The 25,956-nt window shown below is 39.4% G+C and overlaps 1 protein-coding gene across 4 annotated transcripts in view; it reads right to left on the bottom strand.

Moving 5' to 3' along the window:
- NEK11 (NIMA related kinase 11) overlaps positions 1 to 25,956 on the bottom strand; it is a 98,297-nt gene that overhangs the window by 18,376 nt on the left and 53,965 nt on the right. For all 4 annotated transcript variants that reach the window (XM_025147490.3, XM_040692898.2, XM_003640741.6 and 1 more), the window contains 4 exons: positions 22,933 to 23,026; positions 21,959 to 22,082; positions 7,271 to 7,395; positions 2,617 to 2,677 (listed from right to left, as the gene is read on the bottom strand). In XM_025147490.3, coding sequence (XP_025003258.2) covers positions 2,617 to 2,677; positions 7,271 to 7,395; positions 21,959 to 22,082; positions 22,933 to 23,026 — 404 coding nt within the window. The remainder of the gene's footprint in view (positions 1 to 2,616; positions 2,678 to 7,270; positions 7,396 to 21,958; positions 22,083 to 22,932; positions 23,027 to 25,956) is intronic.

Here is a 25,956-nt window from a genome sequence, read left to right as displayed (position 1 = left end):
AGGTCTGTCAGGTTTGGCCCTGCTAGAGCTTCATTTTAATAGCTTAAGTTGTAACTGCAGTTCTTCTAAGGACCTTGGGGCTACTGGCTTTATTTCCACTTATCTTTGTATTCTTAGAATCACAGAACTATAGAATGGTTTGGGTTGGAAGGGGTCCTTAAGATCATCTAGTTCCAGCCCCTGCTATAGGCAGGGACATCTCCCTCTACACCAGGTTGCTCAAAGCCCCATCCAGCTTGGCCTTGAACACCTCCAGGGAGGGGGCATCCACAACCTAGCTGGGCAAAACAGACTTTTCGTTTCTACAGACTTTTTAGATGGGTAATAGAAACGATATGTTACTTATGTAGAATGGCATATTTTTAGCTAACATAATTAAGGAAGTAATGTAGAAAAATCCGCCCGATACATCAGCAGAAACTTTGAGAAGTGGAGACATAGGATGAGGCTATGGGCAAGGAACTGTAAGAGGTGAAGCATAAACTGGCATGGGGGATCCCATGTCTGCAAACAACTTTCTAGTTGTTAAAGAAATGCAGACCTGGAAATGGGCAAAACTAGCTTTAGCATTTAGGGTTAACAAAGAAAACATCCAAACCATGTAAAATGCACATAATGTTTTTGATACGACATGAATTTGTAGGCCAGTGAAGGAAAAGCAATGTTGGCAAACCCAAGAAAACTTCCCCAGATGGATCCTAGAGTGAGGAAGAAGCATTCCTGGCGAAGGATTGCAGGTGCTGAGGGCTCACTACTAGGTGAGCATGCATCACTGATGCGCTAGGCTGAAGTTACCGGCATTAGTACCAGCGGGAAGGTGAACACAACACCAGGCAAAGCAGGAGTTACAAGATGCATGGTAAAAAAATTAACTACATTACTACAGAGAACTTTTTTTTTTTTTTAAAGCTGTAATCATTTCTTCATTTTCTTTCTTTTCATTTTCTGTAATTATTAGACCTGGAATAACAATGATTATTTGATTAGACTGTTAAGAAAATGGTCTCCGTGCATTTTGAAGAGTTTCCTGTAACAACACAACTGAAATATCTTTTCATATCCTAAATTGATTTTTTTTAATGAAAAATGATTAAATTACAGTGAGAATGTTGAAAAAAAAACCCAAAACCCAACAAACCAACCAAACAATATGATACAAACATTTCTGGTTAATAAGCGCAACGTTTCTAGGTTTTCTTTTTTTCCTGACATAAAAAATAATAATCCTAGCTCATAGGGTTCATAGACTAACACTGACTATGTTAATGCACATTAACAAGACGGGATATAGATTAAGATTATTTTAAATATAGTTTGTACTCTGCCAAGCTTTGTAGCTTGACATTGAAAGAACTTAAAACAGTAAATATTCAAAGCTCTTCAGCAATACTGAGCATACAAAGATAAAAGGGACCCTTGCAGATTTCTGTCATATTATCATCACAGGTATTTGTTTGGAACAGATGATGCAAACCTGATTACTAGCTCAGCTTTGAGAAAGGCTTTAAGTTTCAGCACAGAGTGGTCAGATGTTTTTTAATTATTAAATCATAATTTAATTCTTTAAGATCATCATTTTAAAAGGCATCTTCCTTCTCTTCATATTGAAAGAAAAAGAGGAAACCAAGAAACTCTTTAAAACTAAGATTTGTTTTTCAAAGGATGACGTTGTTTGGCTTTGGGTAATACTCTGGATTATTGCCAGAAGCCATTAGGGCAATTCCTCTCTGACATTAAGAAAACAAATTGCTGAAGTATAGAGCAACATTTTGTTCCCATTTCCACCTCTGTAAACCACCTGCAGACAACAGGGCTCCAATTTTATAAATAAGTGCAAAATTTGAAAACCATGAGATCTATTAGTGTGAAGGCAAAACACATGATAACAGGCTTTCATTCAGTCATAAAGATCACCCTGACACAGAACCCCAAAGGTGATCAGAGAGTGACTATGAGTGTGATGCCCATACCTTTGACTACTCCCTTTTATCCTTTTTCTTCTTCAGTTTTCTCTGCCATCATTCCATGCTCATGAGCTGAGGTGAAACAGAGCTCAACAATGGAGGAATCACTGCAAGGAGGATATTCCAAGCTTCCCCTATGGTCTCATTTCAAAGCCACAAGTTTATCATGACTAATGAGTGTTAATAAGGCACCAAACCAAGAAGAAACAAGGTTGCTTTCCTGCTACCCACCCACAGACTGCTACTAGCACAGCTTAACTTAGTAGTCTTCCAGTAGCTACACCAGCTCCAGAAGATAGCCATCTTTCCTTATTTTTCTATATAAAGATATATAACAACTTATATATCTTTAAATATTTTCCTTTGAAGAAAAAATGGCAAAAGCGTAATTTTTAAAAGCTTTTAACATTCCACAACTCTGACCATCATGTTTTATAATTCTATTATTCTTAAAAAAACAACTAACTGTGAATGCCTTTTATCTTTGCATATTTATACATTTTTGCAGTAGATTAAGAATGCAATTTTCAGGAAGATCACTTTTGTTTGGATTTCTTTTTTTTTTTTTTTTAATTGGAAATAATGGGAATGTGATGAATAAGAATGCTTAATAACTGCTGATACTGTATTTAAAGAAGAAATATCATCTTACCCAATGAGCTATTATTTAGGATGCTCTCCAAATGCTTGACCATGGCTTCAATATCACTGTCCTGAGGGTAAATGAAATAAAGAACAGCATTAGTGTGACCAAAATCCTAAATAAAAAAATAGTGTACAAAAATAGTGTAAAAAAAAAGAGGTATGATACTACAAACATAAAGGACATTACTTACACCAGAGTATCAATGCTAGGCTACAACAAGGTGAACACATTGCTCACAACATTTAAAATATATTCTTTCCCTAAAACAGTAGGTTTGGGAATGGTGTTATACAAAAGCAATTATTTAAGTCAGATGTCTAGCAGAACACAAGCATGTAGGACAGTTATGCATGTAGCTAAAAGAGTATGTTTATTGCTGAGCTTGGTGTGCAGTATTTGAAAATATACCAGCATTTTATTATTGGTTATCCTTGAAATATCTTTAACAAGATTAGAAAAGGAAAGTATAGATTTCATAATCATTCCAAAATTTCTTAGACTTACCATATTTACTGCTGCAAATTAATACTTACGTTTCATTTAATTGCACCTACTCATGTATCTTGTAACAATGAATAATTGGAACTTTTTAATTAGGAAAAGATTTTAGCACTTTTCTATTTTAAGTTTTCTGTTACAAGACAGATAATTAACAGTTTTGCCATGATATCTTTCATGTGAAATGCCGTTCATGTACACTGATGAAATTAAAGATCTGACCATTACGAAAATATTGTGCTCTAGGAAGCACATCACATTTCATTTTAATGTAAGAGAAAAACCCAAGCTTTTAAAAGCTGTAATCACACCTCATGTGACAACAGGGCGACAGCATCGCATCCCTTGACTATTTAAAACTGACCGTCAAAAGTCTGACCTCACTGAAAAATCCATCAAAAATATTGAGCAGCCTGTGGTTTTAAAGAGGCTACAGAATAGGAAAGGGAATTTGACAGATGCCCAGAAGAGAAGCACTCTTACACAAACGAGCCAAGACGGATAAATGCTTGGACGTTTCAAACTCAGAATGAATGAAATCATTTTTAATAGCAACAGGCGATACTAAGGATGCCAAGTCAGGCACTAGGAACCAAGTGGAACAGCTCTGGGGTAATAACGCACAGACTACCCACTGTGCTGATCCATTGGATCTATAATTCACTGGAGATGTGATGATAATTTATACTATATTACTGGAGCTATGATGATTTATGCCAGTTGATTATTTGACTTGATGATCTCAGGAGCAACCTGGAAACTGAAAATAGTGAGCTAATGTACTGTATTACTAGACTTTGTAATACTGAAGAGGGCTAATTTGCTATTAATATTATCACTAAAAGAAAAAAACAAAGATCAAAGTGATAAACTGCAGTAAAAAGCACCTCAGCCAAATCAAAGCAAACGTGAATCTTTCATGGTTCGCTAACTTCTCAAGATGAAACCCTTTCTATGTTTCACATTTTCCAATTTATTTTTAGAAATAGTTTCTTATCCTCTATCACATTGTTTCTCATGCAATTAGAAACCAATGTTCCTAAAAAAAAAAAAAAACAAAGAATAAAAAAATGGAAAAGAGCCATTGGCTCAAGAAGCTAGAAATCTAGAAACATAACTGACAAATTCTTGCTTGAAATCTGGCAATCTGCATATAAACTGCAAAAGAGAAGGAAAAAGGACACTGAACTCCAATGTCACAACCTACACAACAAAGATGAGATGTTCAGATGTGTGTAGGGCTTAAAACTGGTGAAAATTCCACATCTACAAGTGGACAATGCAGTTGAGATCCCACAAGCTGTACTGAAAGTTACCAACAAATACAAAGTAGATGTCTCAGCTCCCATCCTACAACTTTAAATTATACCAATTGAGTGCCTGACTCCAACTTCTTATATGAAAAGGCACAATTTCATAAGGCCACTACTCTATTGTGACGTCTGTGGGAGTCTAACATAGCAGGAATTAAGAGCTTCAGTCCCTTTCAACATTATGCATCCTAATGTATTATTCAATTAGATGACTTCTCTGACCCCCTACTACTGCATGAACTACTGCACAAATATCAGAGGGGTTTTTTTATTTTTGGTTGAAGTAATGGGGCCACCATTAAGCACTATCAGACATAGCATTTCCTGCACTCCATCTGCACAAAATTAATGAGTAAAGCAATCTTAAAATTGGATAATTGAGAGGTTAGCAATGATTAAGAAGGTAAGTACCTTACAGGTCCTTGTTCTGTATTACAGTGGATTGACTTTCAAAAGCTTAATTTGGAGAGGTATTTTTTAAGAAAGAGTTAAAAAGTATGAATCCTATCATAGAAATAGGAGTGGGAGTTTTGGTATTAAGTAGATGACTGCTAAAGCAATGCCCTGCTATACCCTAGCAAGATCAAATCTATTCTGGTAGGATTTGAAGCTTATTATTAAAGTTGAGCACGATACCACCTACCTTTGAGTGGGATCCATCTCACATAACTGTTGACATCCAGAATGAAGATGCCCCATGCATGCAAATAACTGCAGATCTCTTTACAATCACCAGAGGGAAAAAGGTACCTCTCAGCATATTCCATCTGACCCACACATTAGAAGATAAAATTGTTCCCTAAAAACGTGTATTTCTCCTAACTGTACAGAGTTTATATTCAGTTAAGTCAGACATGGGAGTACAGCTAAGTCCAACCTGCTTTGTCTTCACACTTTCTGCAGAATTTTTTACTCAAGATGGGGAAAAGTGAAAATTCTTTTCAATTCCTAAGAAAAAGAAAAGGTGATTGTTTCAATACCCCTGAAGACAGTTCTGTCTTATCTAAGGTGCTGGTCAATAGGAAGGAAAATAAAGTCAGGCTATTTGCTTCTTTGATAAAAAGTCATGAGAGACAAATGCTCTGAGAGGGTGTGCTTTCCAACTCAGCCTGGGGAAGCCAATCTGCAGAGGACCAATGCATGGTGTGCACACAGACTGCTGATAAAGCAAAGCCACACAGCCTGGAGGGGCTGGATCCTGACAAGAGACGTCGGTGGGACAGCTCTTCCAACTTAGCATCAATTCTTGTCACCACTAAATTCTGAATCACTACAAAATGACTGAGTGACATTGCTCAAATCTGGCTGCCAACACCCAATTTATGCTGCATTATTGAGAAATCTATTTTTACCTTCTGCCCTTTGTTAACTGTAAGCAGCATTCTGCCTGTTCAAAAACAGTATTGATTGACACTTAATGATATTGTCAGTGAAAATTGAATGAAAATTTTAAAACGCTTTTTAAAATAGAAAAATGGAAAAAAACAACAACACTTGAAGTCTGACAAAAGCGAGCAATAATTTAAGATTCCTTTGTGGTAGATTTTTCAAGCAACAGAATTTTTGTATTTTTGAATGTTGTGAGTAAACACAGACTCAGCAAATTGCAACAAAGCATTGCCTCAGATAGTCCATTGATTTCCAACACACTATTTCTTTAGACCACTATTGTATTCACTGTTAGAAATTGCTACATGTTTAGTTTGAAAGCTGAGAGGACACGTATAGGTTGAATGAGGTGTTTACGAGTAAACTTCAAGTTTAACTGGATGAGAGAATCTTGGGATTCCCTGCCACTGTGACAGTAGTAGCATTCTTATTTCTCACACAGGTATTCAATTTCTGCCTTAAAAACTACATCTTAAAGAACTTATTAATTCAAATATTTCAAAGAGTATTAAAAGTTATTCACAATTTAATGAACAGATTTAGCAAACTTGGTTGGTTCCCTGGAATGTAAACAGTGTCATCTTCTACTCTGCAGATTTTGCACATTAATCTCACATAACATTTGTCATTCTAAGCAAAACCAGACAGTACTGTTCAGAAGCACTGCAGCAAAATGTTTTTAGTTGATGGCCCAGGGTAGAAAATAATTGTTCCTGAATGCCTTAGGAAGATCCATTTTCAGAACTGACTTGGCCATTTAAGTTCATTGATTTCACTGAGACTTGATCACGGAAGACAGGATTCATTGCAGCTCCTTCTGATCAGATCTAAATTAGGTGCCTTTTCCAATAACCTTCAACCTTCAAACTAAGAGTTTCTTGTGGCAGCCTTACCTGATAAAGCTACTTTAAGTCTTTCAATAAGTTTTCTTTTTATTGATGCTTTCTAAGATTCTTGGGAAATTTTACAGATGTGCTGATCGAGACTTGCTGTTGTTAATACTCACAGTTATCATACCATACTAGAAAATATGATTAATATAGACAAGAAGATGCGGCATCTAGAGGTGCCAATCTTTCTCCAGGAATTAGCTTTGGAATTCAGATCCTGTGTTTGAAGTATTCTTTCAGCTTTAACTTAACGTAGGTATAACTAACATTACGTGAGAGAACCCCACTCTGTGTTTATGGCTACAAGGAAACTTACTGATAGCAATCCACTTTAAGGCATTCATGGGAGTATGATCCCTAATCTTGAAGAAATGCAAGAATCTTTCGCATCAACGCATACATATAATTCATTTGAAACACACTCTACAACTAATTTATGATGCCAATATAGACACACATTCCTAACAAAAGCAAATTTCAGTAATATCAGTAGGACAAAATCTTGGAAGAGGTTTCATTTTCCCTAAGAAAACATCAAATGTGTACTGTTTTCCCAAAGGTCACACACACCTGATGATTTGTCTTAGATACAGTCTGTGACACTTCCACATCCTCCTCTGTTTCGCTGTCTTCTGAACAGGATTCAAACTCTTCATTATAATATTCTTCTGCAATTTGTGGGTCTTCTGGGATCTCTAGAGGAAATTAAGAGTTTATAGTATTATATAGACAGACAATATTCATGACCTTAGAAAGATCCAATGGATTTTACATCACTCATGTTATGTCACTAACAACGCATTCTGAAATTGAAAATTGTTGGACAGGTTATCAGATTAAAATGTTCATCTTTGATGGCATGATAAGCACTGCTAAAGCTGTCTCTGTCAAAAGGTTGCGTCCTCATCACATGGAAACTAGTGACCTCAGAGGATCTATACTGACTTTGGGCTGAAATCACTGAACAATAGAATAATTCAAGCTGGAAGATACCTCAGGGGATCATCTAGTTCAGTCTCACTCAGAACATGGTCAGCCTTCAGCTGAATCGAGCTTTTCTGAGCTGAAACTATGCCCCAGTTTGGTTTTCTCTAACATACATTACTTCCCTAGTCCTGCTCACCACACCATGGCATCCTGGCTTGTATCAGGAATGGTGTGGTGAGTAGGACTAGGGAAGGAATCCTGCCCCTGTACTCAGCAACAGTGAGGCCTCACCTCAAGTACTGTGTTCAGTTTTGGGCACCTCAATACAGAAAGGACTCTGCGGTGCTGGAGCAGGTCCAAAGAAGGGTAACAAGCCTTGTGAAGGGCTTGGAGAATATGCCCTATGAGGAGAGACTGAAGGAACTGGGTCTGTTTAGTCTGGGGAAAAGGAGGCTGAGGGGAGACCTTATTGCTCTCTTCAAATACCTCAAAGGTGCTTACAGTGAGAGCGGGGTTGGTCTCTTCTCACTGGTGACAGGCAACAGGACAAGTGGAAATGGCCTCAAGTTGCACCAGGGTAAGTTTAGGTTGGATATCAGGAAAAACTTCTTCACAGAAAGGGTGGATAAGCACTGGAATAGGCTCCCCAGGGAAGTGGTTGAGTCACCATCCCTGGATGTGTCTAAAAACCATTTGGATGTGGTGCTCAGGGACATGATTGAGCAGACGGTTGTTAGAGTTAGGGTAGTTAGGTTAGGTTGTGATTGGACTCAATGATCTTTAAGATCTTTTCCAACCTGAGCAGTCCTATGACTCTATGATACATATCCTGTGATGAACATAATGGCTAGGTTAAATTGGAAATAACATATATCAGACTCTATAAGCAGTGAGTTAGTAAAACGGCTTGAGGCCAGATTGCACCTTCTTCAGCGAGCTGTCCTTTCTCAGCAAAAGCCCTTAATCACTAGTTCAATTTTAAGCAGAGGCCAGACTGTGGTGACTATCAAAATAAACAGCAGGATCCCAGTTTTTCTAAAGAGAAAGCTTCAATGCAAAGTGTTGTCCATTGGAAGCACAGGTCAATGACAGAGGTGAGACCAGAGCAGAAGGAAGACCAGCTCGGTGGCTGTCCCATTGATAGCCTTCAGCATTTGTGCAGGGAGGTGCTCCAGGAGAGCTAACACCTCTGCTTTATTCCAGGCAGTGCTTACTGAGTTATTATCAAGATAATTTTTGTGCAAACACAGGTACGACATTTTTATGCTACCAGTTTTCAAATAGAAAATGTTGTCTAGACTTCCCTGGCTGCTATTATTGTAAGAAATGTTAGCTGAAGATAAAAACAATTCAATATCAAGGTATTGTAAATCACTACAGTCTTAACATCAGCTAATGCTGATTTATCCCATTCTCCCAATTAAGTCTACCTCTTTAAATCATAGAACCATAGAATGACTTGGTCTGGAAGGGACCCCAGGAGCATCAAGTTCCAATCCCCTTGCCACAGGCAGGGCCAAGAAATATAAACTCTCAAACATCATTCATTTTTAGCATAGGAAGAACACTGCTGAACACAGATATGTGTTCACTTCCAGACACAGTGAACATTTGTCTTTCTTTCTATCAGGGAGGCTGTCATTCCTGTTATTACTCTAATTTTATTAGGTTCATCTGCATGTTACTTGTATGTCTAGAAGCATTCACATAGCTGTGAATCAGCCCATTATAATGCAAACATTGCACTACATTAGTGTTTTCTGACCCTCCCACATTCTGCATTTGTTTACTGAAAAACACAATTGTCCCCTTACCAACTGAACAAGGTACAAAAATCACAATTTTCATGCTCTAGCTACAACAGAGCTCTATACCTTATCAGTAGCTCAAAACCAGGCCTCAGCTGAGCCTCATACATCTAAACTATCCAAAGAAGCTGGCACTAGCTGAATCCTACTTTCACACCAGCTTTTGCATCTTTTCCACAATTTCTCACTTTACCACTTGTGACATTGTTTTGACAGCTATACAAAGATGGTCATTTAATCTGAGATCAGTAACACAATTTTAAATGCTAGTTCAGACATGAGAGATATTCCAGGATACAGATGTTTACTGGCTCCAATTCAGAACCTGTTCCAAGTGACATTTCTCCACAGAAAACAGCATGTCCAGTAAGAGCTTGGGAGTTAAATACAATGAAGCTTCAGAGCAACTTTTTATTGTGACAAGGATCTTCAAACAAGACACTTTCAAAACAGCAACAAATTCACTTAGAATGCATGGTTCATTGTAAGTTTCTACTAAATAGAACCAACTCCCCATTGCCCATTTGCTACAGATGCAGAGGCACAACCCTGATTTTCTGCCGAATTAATTTTGGTACAGAAGTGCTTATTTAGTTGAGATCTAAGATCTGTCTAATCTCAAGAACACACTGCTGTAGCACAGCAGACAAAAGTCACTATGGTAAGCTATGCCCATGCTGGCTGCCTCAGAATTTGTTTGGATGTTACACCATAGCGCTGAAGAGCTGTACAGAGTGTGACACTGAGTAAGCAGCTGAGACTGATTCACCTCTGCTAGAGCTGGAGCGAACAAACCTGGAGATGTCCAAGTCCACCTCTTCATAACCACCCGCTGGTCTCAATCTCTCAGTGCAGTGCACATAACTCGAGGAAGCTGGGTGTTTGACTCAGGAAAGACACTGCTAGGGGAGGCTGGGCCCAATACATTGCCATTTTTACATCTGCAGGCCATTCTCTAGGATGTCTGCTACCCATGTTTTCCTATAAGCCTTGATATTTCATCTCTCCTCATCTATGGAAGAGGTCTTGTTACACTGTCTCCTGAATGTTCTCAGTGCAGTTCCACATCTCAGCAATGTAGCACAGAAGGAAAATTCTTGGTTTATGGGCTTAGCCTATTTGAATCACATATGAACCCTTGCAGAGCCTACCATAGACTCCAAGGCCAGGGCTTTGATTCTGTTCTTTTCTCTGACACAAAATAGAAACTAAGTCTATTTGTGCCTGGAAAGTATTTGTGGGAAAAAAGTAGAGATGCTAGTGAGGTGAACACCAAGTCTGTCATATTGAAAGAGGAAACTAAACTACTGCTGCAGAGGCTGCCCTGCTTCTGTGTTTCAGCAGTTGGACTGGGAGAAAAACAGCACTGCATTGCATTTCCAACACCACCTGCAGCCCACACGATGCCCTTGCTCATACAGCCCTCCTGATCTGCCTAGAAACAGAGGGATCAGAGCCCCCCAACCTTGCACGCAACAAGGCCACCCTGTGCATCATACACGTGGCAGGCAGAGATCCTGCCCTCTTCAGAAAGCCTTGAAAAACAAACATGTAGCATCCAGTATAAAGTTCTCTCATACTGTGCCAGATGGTAAAACATGCAGTCTATTGGCCACAGCACTACCTCAATATAGCTGTCTCTTGGTTGCCTGTTCTCCCTCCAATACAGCACAATTACAAGCTCCTGGTGTAGCACGAAACAAAGGTATCTACTGCTTCTTCCTCATACTCATGATCCCAATCAGTCAACCAATTTCTGAAAATACATTTTATTTAGCCCTCTGTGTTTCACCAAGGTCAGCCCCAGCACCTATATTTGCTTACACCTTGTTCGGAACAAACTTTGCTTACATAATGGTAGGCAGCTTCAGCATAGTGTTGCAAGACTCAATATTTGTTAAATATATTTGATAATGGAAAGAAAAAGAGCTCAGAATAATAATCTTCCCTTCTAGACTTCTTTCTGTATAAGAAGACAAGCTATGTAGAAGTTAACGGAATGCAAAACTTGTAATATTCTGCTTAAATCCACCCAGAGATTTTTCCATGTTGCACAGTATCCTGGTGAAAATATTTTCTCCAAACAGATGAAAATGCTTTGATAAATATCTTTAATTTTTTCTTGCCTTGAAGTCATACCTATAATCGGTGTGTTACTGCAGCACTCTCACATTCTACTGCATGCAGAAGACAATAAATAAGGAACCTTTTTATTTTTAAAATGAAAAAGGAGAAGAGGAAAACAAGACTGCATTACGTATGTTCATTTTCACCACTTGTATTCACAGCAAAGAAGGCACACTTGACTGCTAAGTGCTATCATATGTTTTTTAATCCCAAGGCCTCAATACCTCTCTGAAAAAAAAAAAGATTCTGTCAGCTGTCACTTTCTGGTCTTAAGGAACAAGGTATTTCTGGTTCCACGTACCACAGACTGCACAGTACACAGACAGCAAAGCAAAGATCATCATCGACTGCTCCGGCATATATGTACTGTCATGAGATGCAGTGTCATACAATGCACTCAGTGTTATGGTGACTTGAACCAAAACACTGAAAAGAGCTATGCAGCAGTGGTTAGGGCCTACCATGTCTCTGCTACCACACAAAAATTCCAGTGGTGGGGACAGACCACAGATTCCTGCCTTGCCCCCTGCAAGGCCTTCTCTAGGAGCCATGTTAGGAACAGCTTCCAGGGCAGCATCTCATCAGTGAGGCAGAGATGCCATCAGGATTTTCTGTAGAAGCTTAGCAATGAATTCCAGTTTGATCCCCTGTGAGCAGTGTTATGTACCAGACTGGATGCTGCAGCAGACCCCAAGCTGGGCTGAGTGCCTGGTGTGCAATGAGGGGCTGGTAGAGCTGGGTCCCTTCAGCCCCAAGAGTGGGAAGTAGAGGGGAAGCCTCTACTGCCATCTGATCAGAAGTGAGAAGGAAGGTGAAGCTCAACTCTCCTCAGAAGCGTACAGCAATAGTCTGAGAGGCAATGAACATCAGCTTGGACATCATAAATTCCAATTTGATATTAGGTTAAAGAAAAATTACAAAGATAGTGACGAAATACCAGAACAGGACTTAAGACAAACTGAAATCTCCATCCTTGATGGCGTCCAAGACTTGATCAGACACAGCCACGAAAAACCAATATGATCAGACCTTCTTTTAGCAGGTGATTGAACTGGAGACTGCCCGAGGTTTCTTCCAACCTAAACTATTGCATGATTCTGTGGTTATGCGATGCTCCACCAACAAAATGTTTCGAATTATGACAGATATATTTGTGTGTGTGGACATATTTAACATATACACCTGCAAGGTGATCAGAAATACATTCATTTCTGTATCCTCTGCTTTCTCAGAAAATCACTGGCAAAAGGAGATGGTTAATAGGACTGGCCAACATTTCAGAATCAGTTATCTCAATGCATCATTTATCTCAGAACTTACTTCAAAAGAGAAAATAGAAAGAATGGAGGGGCATTGCCTCTAGGAGGGAGGTTTGAAACTCACAGATAAATGCCCTGAGTTACACAATCCTAAATGAGAGAAAGACTCTGTGACACTGCATGGTCCAGGTCAATATTCATTCAATTAGGAAAAATAAGATAATTCCATTATTATAACTTAAGATAACACAGATAGTTTGTTTGTTTGTTTGTTTTCCGTGCAGGACAACATTAACAATGTCCATCAGACAGAACTGTCATCTGTTGGCCAGCTACAAAGGAGATATGCAACCGTGCCCATGGTAGGGTGCTGAAGCTGGATGATCTTTCAGATCCTTCAGATCACACAAACCATTCTGTGATTAAGATCTGAGCTTCATTGCTCAGAAAGTCAATGGAAGCTTCTGTCCAACTTCTAAACTAGGCTGAAAAAGTCTTGTAAAAGGCATTGCTTAGGAAATGAACTAAGGGATGTAACGGGACTTTTGTGTCCAAAAATGACTTGTATGATCCTTCAGCCTAAATACAAAAGGACTGCATGGTCATTAAAAGAACTACATTCTGACAGAACCATGCACAGTGTAGATGTAAAGAAAAATGATTTGTTCTAAATGAAAGCCAGAAATATAGCCAAAGTTAAACATTAATATTTTGTAATTCAGTTTTTAGCATTATAAGAAAGAAAAAAGCTTTGATTTACCTGTGGACTTCACTGAGTGATCATTTACCTACTGCAGACTGTCTCAGAAAAATGGAGATAAAGAGAATATAACTCAGAGTAGCATTATGGGGGGTCATCTATTGCTTGATGTTAAAAATGAAGTCATTACTTAAAAGAATTTTTCCAAAGAAAAATCATTATTATTATTTTAACCCAAATGAGGTGTCCAGGAAAAACATCTTATTTCAGGAATAAAGTTCTCTTCCTCAAGCCTTCCACTCCCTGACATTTTATCAGTATATCCACAGGCTGAGCATGAGAGAAAGAGAGATGTTGATAAAAGGAGTTGTTCACAAAAATGAACAGCAAGCAGGAACACTTTTATCACATTTTTTTTCCTCATGATTTCCTGAGTTTTGTTTTTTTCTTCCTTCTGAATTTCTAGTGGTCAAACAAAATGGGAGTTCTGGTAGGCAGTGGGAATTACATGACGCCATGTTGCCTTTCAAGCATAGCTTAGATTTCATCAAAACTAAAAGTTTTCAAAATAATCAGAAATCCTTTTAGTGCTGACAGGTGAATGAAGAGAAAGAATGATGTAGCAATATAGTCAATAACAGGGAGCACTTAGTGAGTCCTGAAAGCCATTTCCTTTATGCACAGAGAGGCACTATTACTGTAAAAGTTGCCTATTACCTGCACAGTGTCCGTCAGGAAGAGAGCAAGAGCTGTACATTAGAGGAAAAATGACCATCTTACAACATCAATTTAAAACTACCTTACGCATTGCTTTACTTTAAACTTTTTTATCAGTCAAAGTGTACTTTCAAAGAAAAAATTCAGTTTTCCTGTTGAATCTGCCTGACACTTTCCCTATCATTGTGATGACAGCACTGGGAAGGAAGGAGTCCATACACCAATACAAAAAAGCTGCCCCTTAAGTAAGCCACTTCCTTATCCCTGAGATTCAGTTCAAGAATGCTATTTTCAAGAGGTAAAATGGAGCTATTTTCATGATAGTAGAAAACATGGAACAGTTCAGATCCAAACCTGATGTAAGCAGGATGCACATGAGATTCTGGACATAGCAAAGATACATGTAAAGTATAATTAATTTGAGTTTAAGCAGTAATGTAAGTTCTGTCAGACATGCACAAAACCAATGACTGAAGCCAAGCAAATCTACAAGTATTGAGACCTCCAACATTTAGATGTAATTAACTTGTGAAAATAAATGCATTTTCTAGATTGCAGGAGCACCATCTGCAGATTAAATAGCAGGAGAACATGAACTAAGCACATCCATTGCTGGCACCCTCTCTTTTCCTCCAGCTGGTTGTCTGACAGCCACAAGCACTGAATGCTAAGCTGGTAAAAACTTCAAACTAATTCAGTATTTACAGCTACTTTTCAGAGCAAATTCCCATTCCCTTGGAATTGGTTCCAGATTCTTATGTCACCACGCAATTTGGCCCAGCTCCCCAGAAATGCTGCTTGGTTTGTTAGATGAGCCAGAAAGCTGTAGCTGGGGGACCCACTGGGATATGCAGTGTTTTTCAGCACCATTCTGCTCATAGACGCTTTGTTTGCTAGTAAATGCCTGGTGTGTCTTCATTTACATCAGTTCAACCTGGAATTTAAAGTGCAGTGTAAAGATATATTGCCTGTTAAGTAAAACTATTTGGAATAAAACCCAGTATCTTTCTAACAAATATTTGCAATACTGAAATTGTACAAATATTCACCATAAGTTCTAATATACAAAGTTTTGTACATATACAAGCTTGGTGCATTGGCCTCTAACTGTTCCCAAAATTTATACAGTGTTTTGTAAATGCTTTTTAACAGAAGACTTTGGAATGAGCAAAGGGGCCTACAGCACAGGCTTTAACAAGACTTGGCCAGAATAAATAAATATTGGCCAAATAAACTTGGTCAAAAAATATTTTTCTTAATTGACTACTTTTTCTCTTTGTGGCTAAAACCTGTAAGTTTTGTTAAATCTTGCTCTTGATAGAATAAATCAGATTTACTATTTCTTTAATTGAATCTGGGACAAAGTGTGCTTTCAATATGAAACCAAGCAGTGAAAACAAGACAGTTGAGCATAGTCCCAACGTTCCTATGCCCTCAAACTGTGTGAGAGTGGCAGGAATTCTGGCACCCCATGTGCAAAGGACAAGTGAAGGACTTGGTAGGTACCAGAACTAAATAGCCAAGTTTCTCTCAGCAAGCATCTCATAGTAAGATTTCAGCAAGAAGCAAACTGGGAATACACCCTACGATTTTGGAAACATTCCAGTTTATAACACAGACCTGCACTTTTACAGCTACTGTGACACTACTCTTATGTGCTTACATACTCACTTGCTAGCAGTTGCAGTCCTCACCTTCCTACAAAATTAAAAGCAATGTAAAATCAGTGCTCAAGAATATTCCTCAAGAATAAATACACACCTTTCTATGACTCCAATAAACATGTGTGATATGTCTCAGGTTAGTTTCCCTAGTTACTTTATTCTTCTTCCCCAGTCCCTAATTTGCATAGTTTACATTGCACATGCAAAATTTAGCTTTCTGGCCCACCTACTTCAACTATGGTTCTGAGAAAGTGTTATACAAGGACTTGTCATCTTTCTTGACAGAGGTGATCCATGTCAGAAATCCGTTCAAACTTTAATGCTTTGCTCAGGAAAAGCTGTTTTTTCTTAAAATAAGAGCTGCTGAGGACTTACTGGTTTTGCACAAAGTAGGGTAACCACATGAAAGAGGAGACCAATGGTTCGGACCATTACAGAAATCACTGCAACATCATCTTCTTAATTGAGACAAATCTTTCTGGTTACAAAGGATAATATAATGCAGAAAGGTGCTTAATGCTACTTGCTGTAAATACTATTCTGTTCTCTTTTGACTTGCCAGACTGAAAAACAAAACGAGACTGGACTTTCCTAAAAGCCTGTGAGCTGTGTGATTGTCTGAATGATCATACTTCAGAATTATCAGTTACCCAATCAGTATGCTTACATACTGCTTTACAGGCACCACGGAAAATGTGCATGTGCAGATATGTGTATGAATGCATAGAAAAATATAACAATACTTCATTGTGAGTGAACATTTACTATTCGAGAGTCAACTGAATTTTACTCACTTAAAATTCAAAGGAATATGCCTGTAACTTACAATTAGCAATGGAAATAGAGAAATAATGTATTCAATTACTGTAATGCACTTAGCTATTTTGGAATTGTAATGAAATCAGGGGTTTGCCAGATGTAATTTATTGCAACATATTAAGCCCAGGAATTGAACACGATGATAATCTCTGGAGTATAAAGAAAAAAAAGAGAAGAGAATAACAACCAGAAAGATCGTGTAATATGTCCCTTTAACTAATGTCTTAAGCTTTTACATTCTTCTTCTGTACAGATAATTTAAATACAGCAAGTAGTTAGCTTAAGCTATTTTGCTCCTTTAACTTGACCGCTTCCCACATGCAAACAAGTCTAGTACAAGCAGAGGAGTAGATTATGTAAAGCTAGGACTCTTGCAGGGAGGGAATGAAATGGATCAGAACACAGGTGAAGCCCCAACATATAATGTACTGGCAATCAAAAAATGCAAGATACAGTGTTCTTCTAGTGGCTCTTAGGTCCAGTGTTGTTTTGCTGTATGGTCTTTTCATTCTAGCCAGTTAAGTGCAGCAAGGACAAGCCCTCAGAAACCGCTATACATTTTCATATATAATTTATTGAATACTTAAAATATATATATCTTTCTCAGTCTTGTTTACTATGTCTTATTATCTGTGAAGCTGATATGAATATAAAGTGGCACATTTTGCCACAAATGCCAGTGTGCATCTTCAAGTTTTCATGACTGTTAGACTGTAGCTTGTTGAATTTAATATTCCTTGCAGCACCCGTGAAAAGTAAGGGATTTTGGTAGCCTTCAACCCAGTATCTTTCAGCTGCAAAAACTGATCCAAATCAGAAGGATCTAAGATCATGGTAAGGAAATGGGTGTTTTTTTTCAAACCTGTAAGTAGTACTAAGTAATCTGGAAGCATTTTTAGTTACAGTTTATGGTTTTGCCACCAATTACAAGGTAGCTTCTACTGTAGAAATCGAATCAGAAACCTTGAACATTTAGCTATTACAGTTGTATAACAGGATTACACCTTGCTCTTCATGCATTATACCACTGGAAACACTGAGCTTCTCTACATATGGCATTTTCCATGTAGCAAAGTAAGAAACTTTGGATATTCCACACTAATTTCCCATGGATAAGTACCTAAGTACATTTCCCTGGGTTCATTACAAATAAATCCCCATAGCTAGCCTTTCCTATTTATTAAATACATCTGCAACTGTAGAGATAGTCAGTAGGAATCGAGTTGTATAGAGAGTTGGGAGAAATTATGCTGTACAATCTGGCTTCATTAGGTAATTATGTAACCAACGCAGAAGAAATCGCACAGAAATAATTAATGTGATGTAGAGACAGAGCTGCAATTTTCCATCCTAGCACAGCATATGGTAGCCCACGGAGAAAAGCTGCAGTGATCTAGCAGTACAGCAGTAATCCATGGAAAAGATGAGCATCAGCATCAGAACAACTCTGATGCCAGCCTTTTTACAAATAAAGGGAACATATATTACTCCAGATTGTATGTGTAAAGACACAGAACTTCAGAAGATGATTATAGTAACTTAAGAAAGAAGAAACGTAAAGCGCAAGCTGTGAGATGACAGCTTGGAAGCATCTTAAGGAAGGAAGGTTCAGGTATGCTGGGAGCAGCCAGTGCTAAAACAGACAAAAAAGAGAAGTATTTTATAGAAGTATTACACAGAAGAATATTAGTGTTGCCTATGAAAACACAAGGAGATTGGGAAAAGAGAGGAAAATAACTACTTGAACTGTAAGGCAATAAGAAATGCATCTTGAAAACGCTGGCATGAAACAGCCAGAAGTAAAATAAAGGCAGAAATAAGAAAGCTCACAAGCACTGCAATATTTTGGCCCAGGAACAACTTTCTACGCAGAGAAGTGGGGGGAAGTTTTCAGAGCACACAGAACAGGCTGAATTCTTAAGGAGAGGTACACTACAGGTGATGGTATGCTACAAGCTGGACTCAGAGATCAAACTGAAGTTTGTACTCTTGCTATGGAACAGAAGCAAATGCTGGGGAAGTGGTGCCACTGAGAGCAGCAATTCCTCTGTAGCAGAGACAGAGAGCTGCCAAGGTAACAGCACTGAAAATATGTGTTCTTAATGCACAGCTTCCATTCCTGGGTCACTGAAGCAAAAATAGCATAACTTGCTATTCACATAATTTTTCACTGTTACCCACTCCCATGTTAAAACTAGATCCCTTTCTTCCTGAGTTCAAGTAATGCACAGAAGATTTCTGTCAGCAAAAGCTTGTGTTTCTTTGATCTCACGCACCCAACTTCTTCATTTCAGGCTAGAGTAAGGCAGATAGTGCAGAACAGGTGCCGAGAACCCCAAAAGTAAGCAGGGGGACAGAAGGCAGCATGGCAGTGTGCACTGGCCATTGCAAGCTGAACTGCTTAGCAAGTGTCACCTGAACAGTCAGATTTAAAAATGGCCTTCTAAGTCAATCCTACAAGATTTAGTGGGTTTCCCAGTCTCTGTGAAAAAAGACTAAGTCTGCAAAATACAGCTGAGTGGAGTAATAGGGAATATACTACAGAAAAACAAATAGAATTTTGATGCTTAAAAATAGCATTTTGTACTGCCCACTGTGTTTCTCTGTAAGTACTTTAAGAACCAAATTATTTCTTTATGTTTCTGAAGATGCTGTAGAACCTGTGAACAGCCTGAATGGGTCGGTTCTGTAGTGGACTGAGTTCTTCATTAAAAGCACAGAGTCTGCTTAGATGTCTTTCATACCCCAAACACCTGCTTGATGACTAACAGATTGATCAACTATTTGTGATTTCATACAACTCTTTTAAATGTCTGTCAAGTGCACAGAGGTGCTAATTAGAATGAAAAATGTTCAAAAAATCATTGCTCATTACATAAAACAAACACGGAGAGAAGCTTAAACTTCCCAAGGATCCCTTCAGCAGATGATTTTTTTTTACTTTACTGAAGCTTATCCACCACAAAGTCCAAAACTCCAAACTGTCATCTTGATTTTCATTTATCTAACTACACTGCCTTGGTTCTCTATGCTTTCCAAAACTGTATTTACTAGTGCTATAACTGGATAAAGATGCCATGGTTTCTGAATCTCTTTACTAAAACTAAACACTGAGGTCTGTATTTGACACCTTCCGCAAACACATACAACCATTTTTCATAATGTTTTAGATAATTTTCAGTGAAAGCATAGTGTACAGTGTTCTATTATCTATGTCTCTTTCTAACCCTTTAGGAGCCCTGTCTTTCAATCCTCCAAACCCTTCTTCCCTTCCCTTCCCTTCCCTTCCCTTCCCTTCCCTTCCCTTCCCTTCCCTTCCCTTCCCTTCCCTTCCCTTCCCTTCCCTTCCCTTCCCTTCCCTTCCCTTCCCTTCCCTTCCCTTCCCTTCCCTTCCCTCCCCAGCTTTTCCTATTTCTGAGAGGATTTTTAGGAGTAGCTTAAAGGCTGCTGCTGCTGCTGAAACTCCTTGGTATCCATGAACAGACTCCTTCGCCTGCCGTTTTGCCCCTTCCTCATCTGCTATTTGTTACTAGTTCTAACTAAGGAGACTGTTAGTCTGGCAATCTTCCAACTTCTGCTAACCTGGTATAGGTTACCAAATTTACTGGATGTCAGACAACGTTACAAAAGCTTTTTATAGCCTTGCTTCCAGTTTTACTGCTTTTCTATTGTATAGCACATTGATTGAGAACCAAATTCTACTGAAAATCAATAGCTGGAATTGTTACTACATTTTCAGGTACAAAGACCCCATTAATAACTTAATTAATAGCATGTAGAACATGCATGGCTGCACTGAAATGTTTAATGAAAAGAATGAATACTGAATCGAGTGAGTAACAGTTTTGACATTAGCTTCAGGAATAACAAGGTATTCACAAAGCAAAGAAGAGAAACAAAGTAATTTGCTTTGCTTATCCATAAGTCCTTTTTCACATGAATCCACCACCACTGCAGAGAATCTGACAAAAGCAGTGTCATTAAACAGACATTCCTCTTTGCACAGCTTCATACTGAGCAAACTTTTGCATCACAGATATAAAACGCATTTAATTTCCATCATTATAGTTGAAAAACGTAATGACCTCTTAAGACAGAAACATCAATTTCTTTCCTTTCTTGCACGTTGTCCTGTTTCTATTTAGGTCTCTTTGTATGCCTCCCCCTGGACGTCTCCCTCCCACTCACATTTACTGCTTTCTCTCAGTCTCCTACTTAAGAGCTGCTCCACCCCCCACCCCAGGATGTATTTCTAGCAGCTGGGTTCTCTCCTACACAGATCACCCCTCCGTGCACTGTGAAGTAGCAAGCCAACTGTGTGGACGTAAATGAGGCTACGTTGTAAGAAAAAAAAAAGCCATTTGCTATTAAAGAAACCACCTCCACCACAAACAAACTGATTTTGATGCCTTCAATTTAACGACATACCCCTTCACAGATGAGCACAAAACAACACAAAAAGGCAGAGCTATGAAAGTAGGTGCTATATTTTGAAGTATATTAATACATGCTAACAAAATTCTTACCTGATTAAAAATCTTCCATCATAATAGTTAAACGTTGAAGAGTAATGAGACTATTTCAGTACAGAATGGAAACAAAACTTAAATATGTGCTGTGAAAAATATTTTTCTCATTAAATACATTTCCACAGTCTAACCCTTACTCAAAAGTTTGGCTATTTGTTCTTTTGTCTACAGTTAAGTGCAAGACAGTACCTAACAACCTTTCAACAGTAGCTAAGTATCCAAGGACAGAATAGGTAAGCACTTTTTAAAGAGTTTCTGTCTGCGTCTCTCATTGCTACGGGTAATGAAAATGGTATCAAAGTGTACCAGAAGTGCAAATGCTCTCTACTCTTGTACTCAGCTTTGCACTGGAGAGGTAATTTAGAAAATGCTTTTCTAATACAAGTCATTTTATATATGCGAAGGTTAAAGCTATTTCCTTTGAACTAACTCTGCATCTCTTTCAGAGGAGGTTTGTTCACCTTCCCTGCCATTCAAGTCACTCCAACTCCAAGAACCCAGACTTCCTGACACATAACCCTGCTGCACATCTAGTCTACACACATCCACCTAGAATACTTTCCTTTTCTTTTTGTAATTTTTTTGTCAACTTGACAAACCTAACTGTTTTTCATACTGCAGTTCTTCACCACAGATTTAAGTACAAGGGACAAAATCAGATCTTCTTTACAGGAAGTTTCAATTCAACATCAGATTTTTATATCTTACCGTGGTCCGTAAATTGACTCAATCTCTCATTTCCATTTGGTTCATCACATCTTATGGATGTGGAGTCACATGTCATGACCCACTGAGAATCAGTTAGGGGTTCTGAAATCTGGTCGTCAGATTCCTTAGTCAAATAAAGCAACATGGAGAAACAGGGACAGTTAGAGCTTTCAATAGCACCACAATATGATGGTTGCCCTGATTCACACAACTGCTGGGACTCATTAAGCAAATGTTAAGAAAAAAGTTCCTATAAGTTCTGTAATTGACCAGCAGTGAGTCAACCACAAGCTGTGATAGATTTAATATGATCTTCATTTCTCCAAAGACAATGAGAAGTAGAAACTAGAGTGCATGCTAAACAAAAGCTTGAAAACAAAGTACTAAAACAAACCTTGTTATATATGTGAGGTTTCCACTGTTTCCAAACTGATCCCTGTACTATAAGACATACTGCTGGTATTAAACAGGACTATTTTCTGTTGATATTTTAAAAGCAAAGGAGAGTTTACACTGGGAATTACTTCAAGACTTTACTGTTACTAGAGAATTCAGTTAAAATGTTGATATTTGTAACTAGTCAAATGAAAATAAACTATAGCCATCTCAAATTAGAGCAGTTAAAAGACTACAATTCTAAGTTTATCTTGAAATCAAACGTATTTTGAAATCTGATATCAAATAGAATATCAGGAAGTATATTTCAGAGAGAAGATTTAGATCCAGAAGTGTCTTAATAAAAGAAAGCTGTGCAACAACTAGAGAGTTTGTTGAACATTGTCTAAATAACTGAATGTACTGTCAATCATCACAGGTCCATAGGGTTCAGCCAAGGGGTTGAGACTTTGATGCTCATCTAAATAATTAATCTTGGAACAGGATAGTGTCTCTAATGCAAAAAAAAGGGGGTGGCAAACAGAAAAGAGATACACACTGAAAGTCCATAAATAAGGCCTCCAACAGCCTCTACTTACATGTAGAACATTGACATTCAGCTTCTGAAAATTACGGGACCTGAATTCTTGCATTCTTTTGATATTCTCTTGATATTTTTCTTCTGCCAGCTGTCTGTAAGTACAGAATACCTGTGATTAAGATGTGATATCGAGAACTGCACAAAGGGATCTTCTAGCAGTAGATGTGGAAAAGCAAATTTCGTCATCAGAGTGCTGTGGTACCAAATGCTCGCAGCATCTACTCAAGGTGAGGTTAGTTGTACATGAACAGACCTGTGGCCTTCTTTTCCAAACAGTTATTATATTTATCTTTCACAGCCTGCATAATATAATTGAGAAACAGAAAATGGTTAGTCCCCGTAGCATTTGTCTCTTCCAAAAATCTTAAACGTGTCAGACTTCATTGCACCGTGTAGTCCAGGGACCTTTGAGGTCAAGACAGGCACACCACACTTGTCTGCTGCGAAGCCTTCACCCAGGGCAGAGTTTTTAACAGTATGTGTTCTGCACGGGACTGCATATGCCTTATGATTGCTTAAAGCCTTTGACACTGTCCCCCACAACATTCTCATGGACAAACTGGCTGCCCATGGTTTGGATGGGCGTATGCTCCCCTGGGTGAAACACTGGCTGGATTTTTAAGCCGGGCCCAAAGAGTTGTGGTCAATGGAGTTAAATCCAGATGGTGGCCGATCACAAGTGGTGTCCCCCAGGGCTCAGTGATGGGGCCACTGCTATTTAACATCTTTATCAGTGACCTCGACGAGGACATTGAGTGCACCCTCAGTAAGTTTGCAGATTACAGCAAGTTGGGAGGGAGTATTTATCTACCAGGAGGCAGAAAGGCACTTACAGAGGGACCTGGATAGACTGGATCAATGGGCCAGGGTAAACTGTATGAGTTTCAATAGGGCCAAGTGTCAGGTCCTGCATTTTGGCCACAACAATCCCAGGCAACCCTACAGGCTGGGGGAGGAGTGGCTGGAAAGCTGCCTGATAGAAAGGGACCTTGGTGTACTGATGGACAGTTGGCTGAATATGAGCCAGCAGTGTACCCAGGTGGCCAAGAAGGCCAATGGCATCCTGGCTTGCATCAGGAATGGAGTGGTGAGCAGGACTAGGGAAGGAATCCTGCCCCTGTACTCGGCAACAGTGAGGCCTCACCTCGAGTACTGTGTTCAGTTTTGGGCACCTCAGTACAGAAAGAACACTGAGGTGATGAAGCAGGTCCAAAGATGGGCAGCAGGACTTGTGAGGGGCTTGGAGAATGTGCCCTACAAGGAGTGACTGAAGGAACTGGGGCTGTTTAGTCTGGGGAAAAGGAGGCTGAGGGGAGACCTTATTGCTCTTCAATTACCTGAAAGGTGACGGCAGCGAGAGCGGGGTTGGTCTCTTGTCACTGGTGCCAGGTGACAGGACGAGGGGAAATGGCCTCAAGTTGTGCCAGGGGAGGTTTAGGTTGGATATCAGGAAAAACTTCTTTACAGAAAGGGTTGTTAAGCAGTGGAATAGGCTCCCCAGGGAAGTGGGTGAGTCACCATCCCTGGATGTGTTTAAAAATCCATTTGGATGTGGTGCTCAGGGACATGATTTAGCAGAGGGTTGTTAGTTAGGGTAGTATGGTTAGGTCATGGTTGGCCTTGATGATCTTTGAGGTCTTTTTCAACCTGAGCAATTCTATGAGGATAACTCTACTCCCTGTGCCATCAAAGAACCCCTATGGGAAGAGAAGCCCAATCTCACACATTTTCAATGAAACCAAGCTATAGGAAATGAAGAACTGAATTTTCAAACAAATGAGATCTTTCCCAACCAAACTTGAACAGGTTATTCAATGAAACACAGAATTCTCTTAACAGCCGAGATTGTCCTTTTTTGCCCAATATGCCAGCATGCAAAGGTATTGCTGTCCCACCAGAATGCTTCACCTCACAAGCAGTGCCTTCAAGTCCACATTTAGAAGCAGGTAAAAATGACTGTCTTAAAATGTTTAAACTCAGAATTTTTATTCTAAAATACTTTGTGAGCTCTCAACCATTTCAACACGATTGTCTTAAAGAGATATCAAATAAAACAGAAATAACTTTAGTATAATATGTTGCATTTGTAAATACTCACAAGCTTAATACTTAACAGATCATGCAGGTTTATCAGATTGGATTACTTGGATTTCTTGTCCAGTTGGACAGGACGGGCATTTGAGCAGTGGCAGGGGAGAAGGGGTGAGGAGTGAATGGCCAGTGTGTGTGCCCTGAGAATGTGCTTGCTGGGAGAGTCTTCAGTGGGCTGGAGCACGTCTGAAAAGCACCACACCTACATTTTCTCCTGTCCCTTCAGTGGCAGGGAAGGGTACAAAGAAGGTCAGGAAACCCCCCTCATAAGTAAATGGCGTAGAGGTTGGTGCAAACAGAAGAATTTTGGTTTCTTTGACCATGGGGTAATTTACTCAGCACCTGGCACGATGGCTGCAGATGGAAACTCACCTGTCTCCTAGGGGTGTAGAAGGGTCCCAGCCCAGGAACTGGCGGGACTCACTGAAAGGTCTTTAAACCAGGTGTTACGGGGGAAGGGGACAAAAGGAGGGCCACTGGGGTTGAGCAGGTAGTTGGAGGGTTCTTAGTGAACTCGGTGGATGAAGAGGGTGGAGAACAAAGGGATGGAGAAGGACAGGGGGATGCTGTTGCTCTAAGGGATCCTAGATCCTCTAGCAAGGCGGTGAGACAGAAGGCCCAGCTGAAGTGCCTTTGTACCAATGCACGCAGCATGGGAAATAAGGAGGAGTTGGAAACTGCGATGCACTTGAAAAGTTCTGATCTTGTTGCTATTGCTGTTGACCATGCCTTGGCATCCTGGGCTCCATCAGAAGAGGGGCGGCCAGCAGGGACAGGGAGGTGATTGTCCCTCTCTACTCTGCCCTCGCCAGGCCCCATCTGGAGTACTGCGTCCAGGTCCAGGGCCGCCAATACAAGAAAGACGGGGAGCTGTTGGAGAGGACCCAGAGGAGGGCCACAGAGATGATCAGAGGGCGGGAGCACCTCCCCT

Source organism: Gallus gallus, chromosome 2, assembly GCF_016699485.2.
Source record: "Gallus gallus isolate bGalGal1 chromosome 2, bGalGal1.mat.broiler.GRCg7b, whole genome shotgun sequence".
Taxonomy (NCBI): Eukaryota; Metazoa; Chordata; class Aves; order Galliformes; family Phasianidae; genus Gallus; species Gallus gallus.
This window is presented reverse-complemented; position numbering and strand designations above follow the sequence as displayed.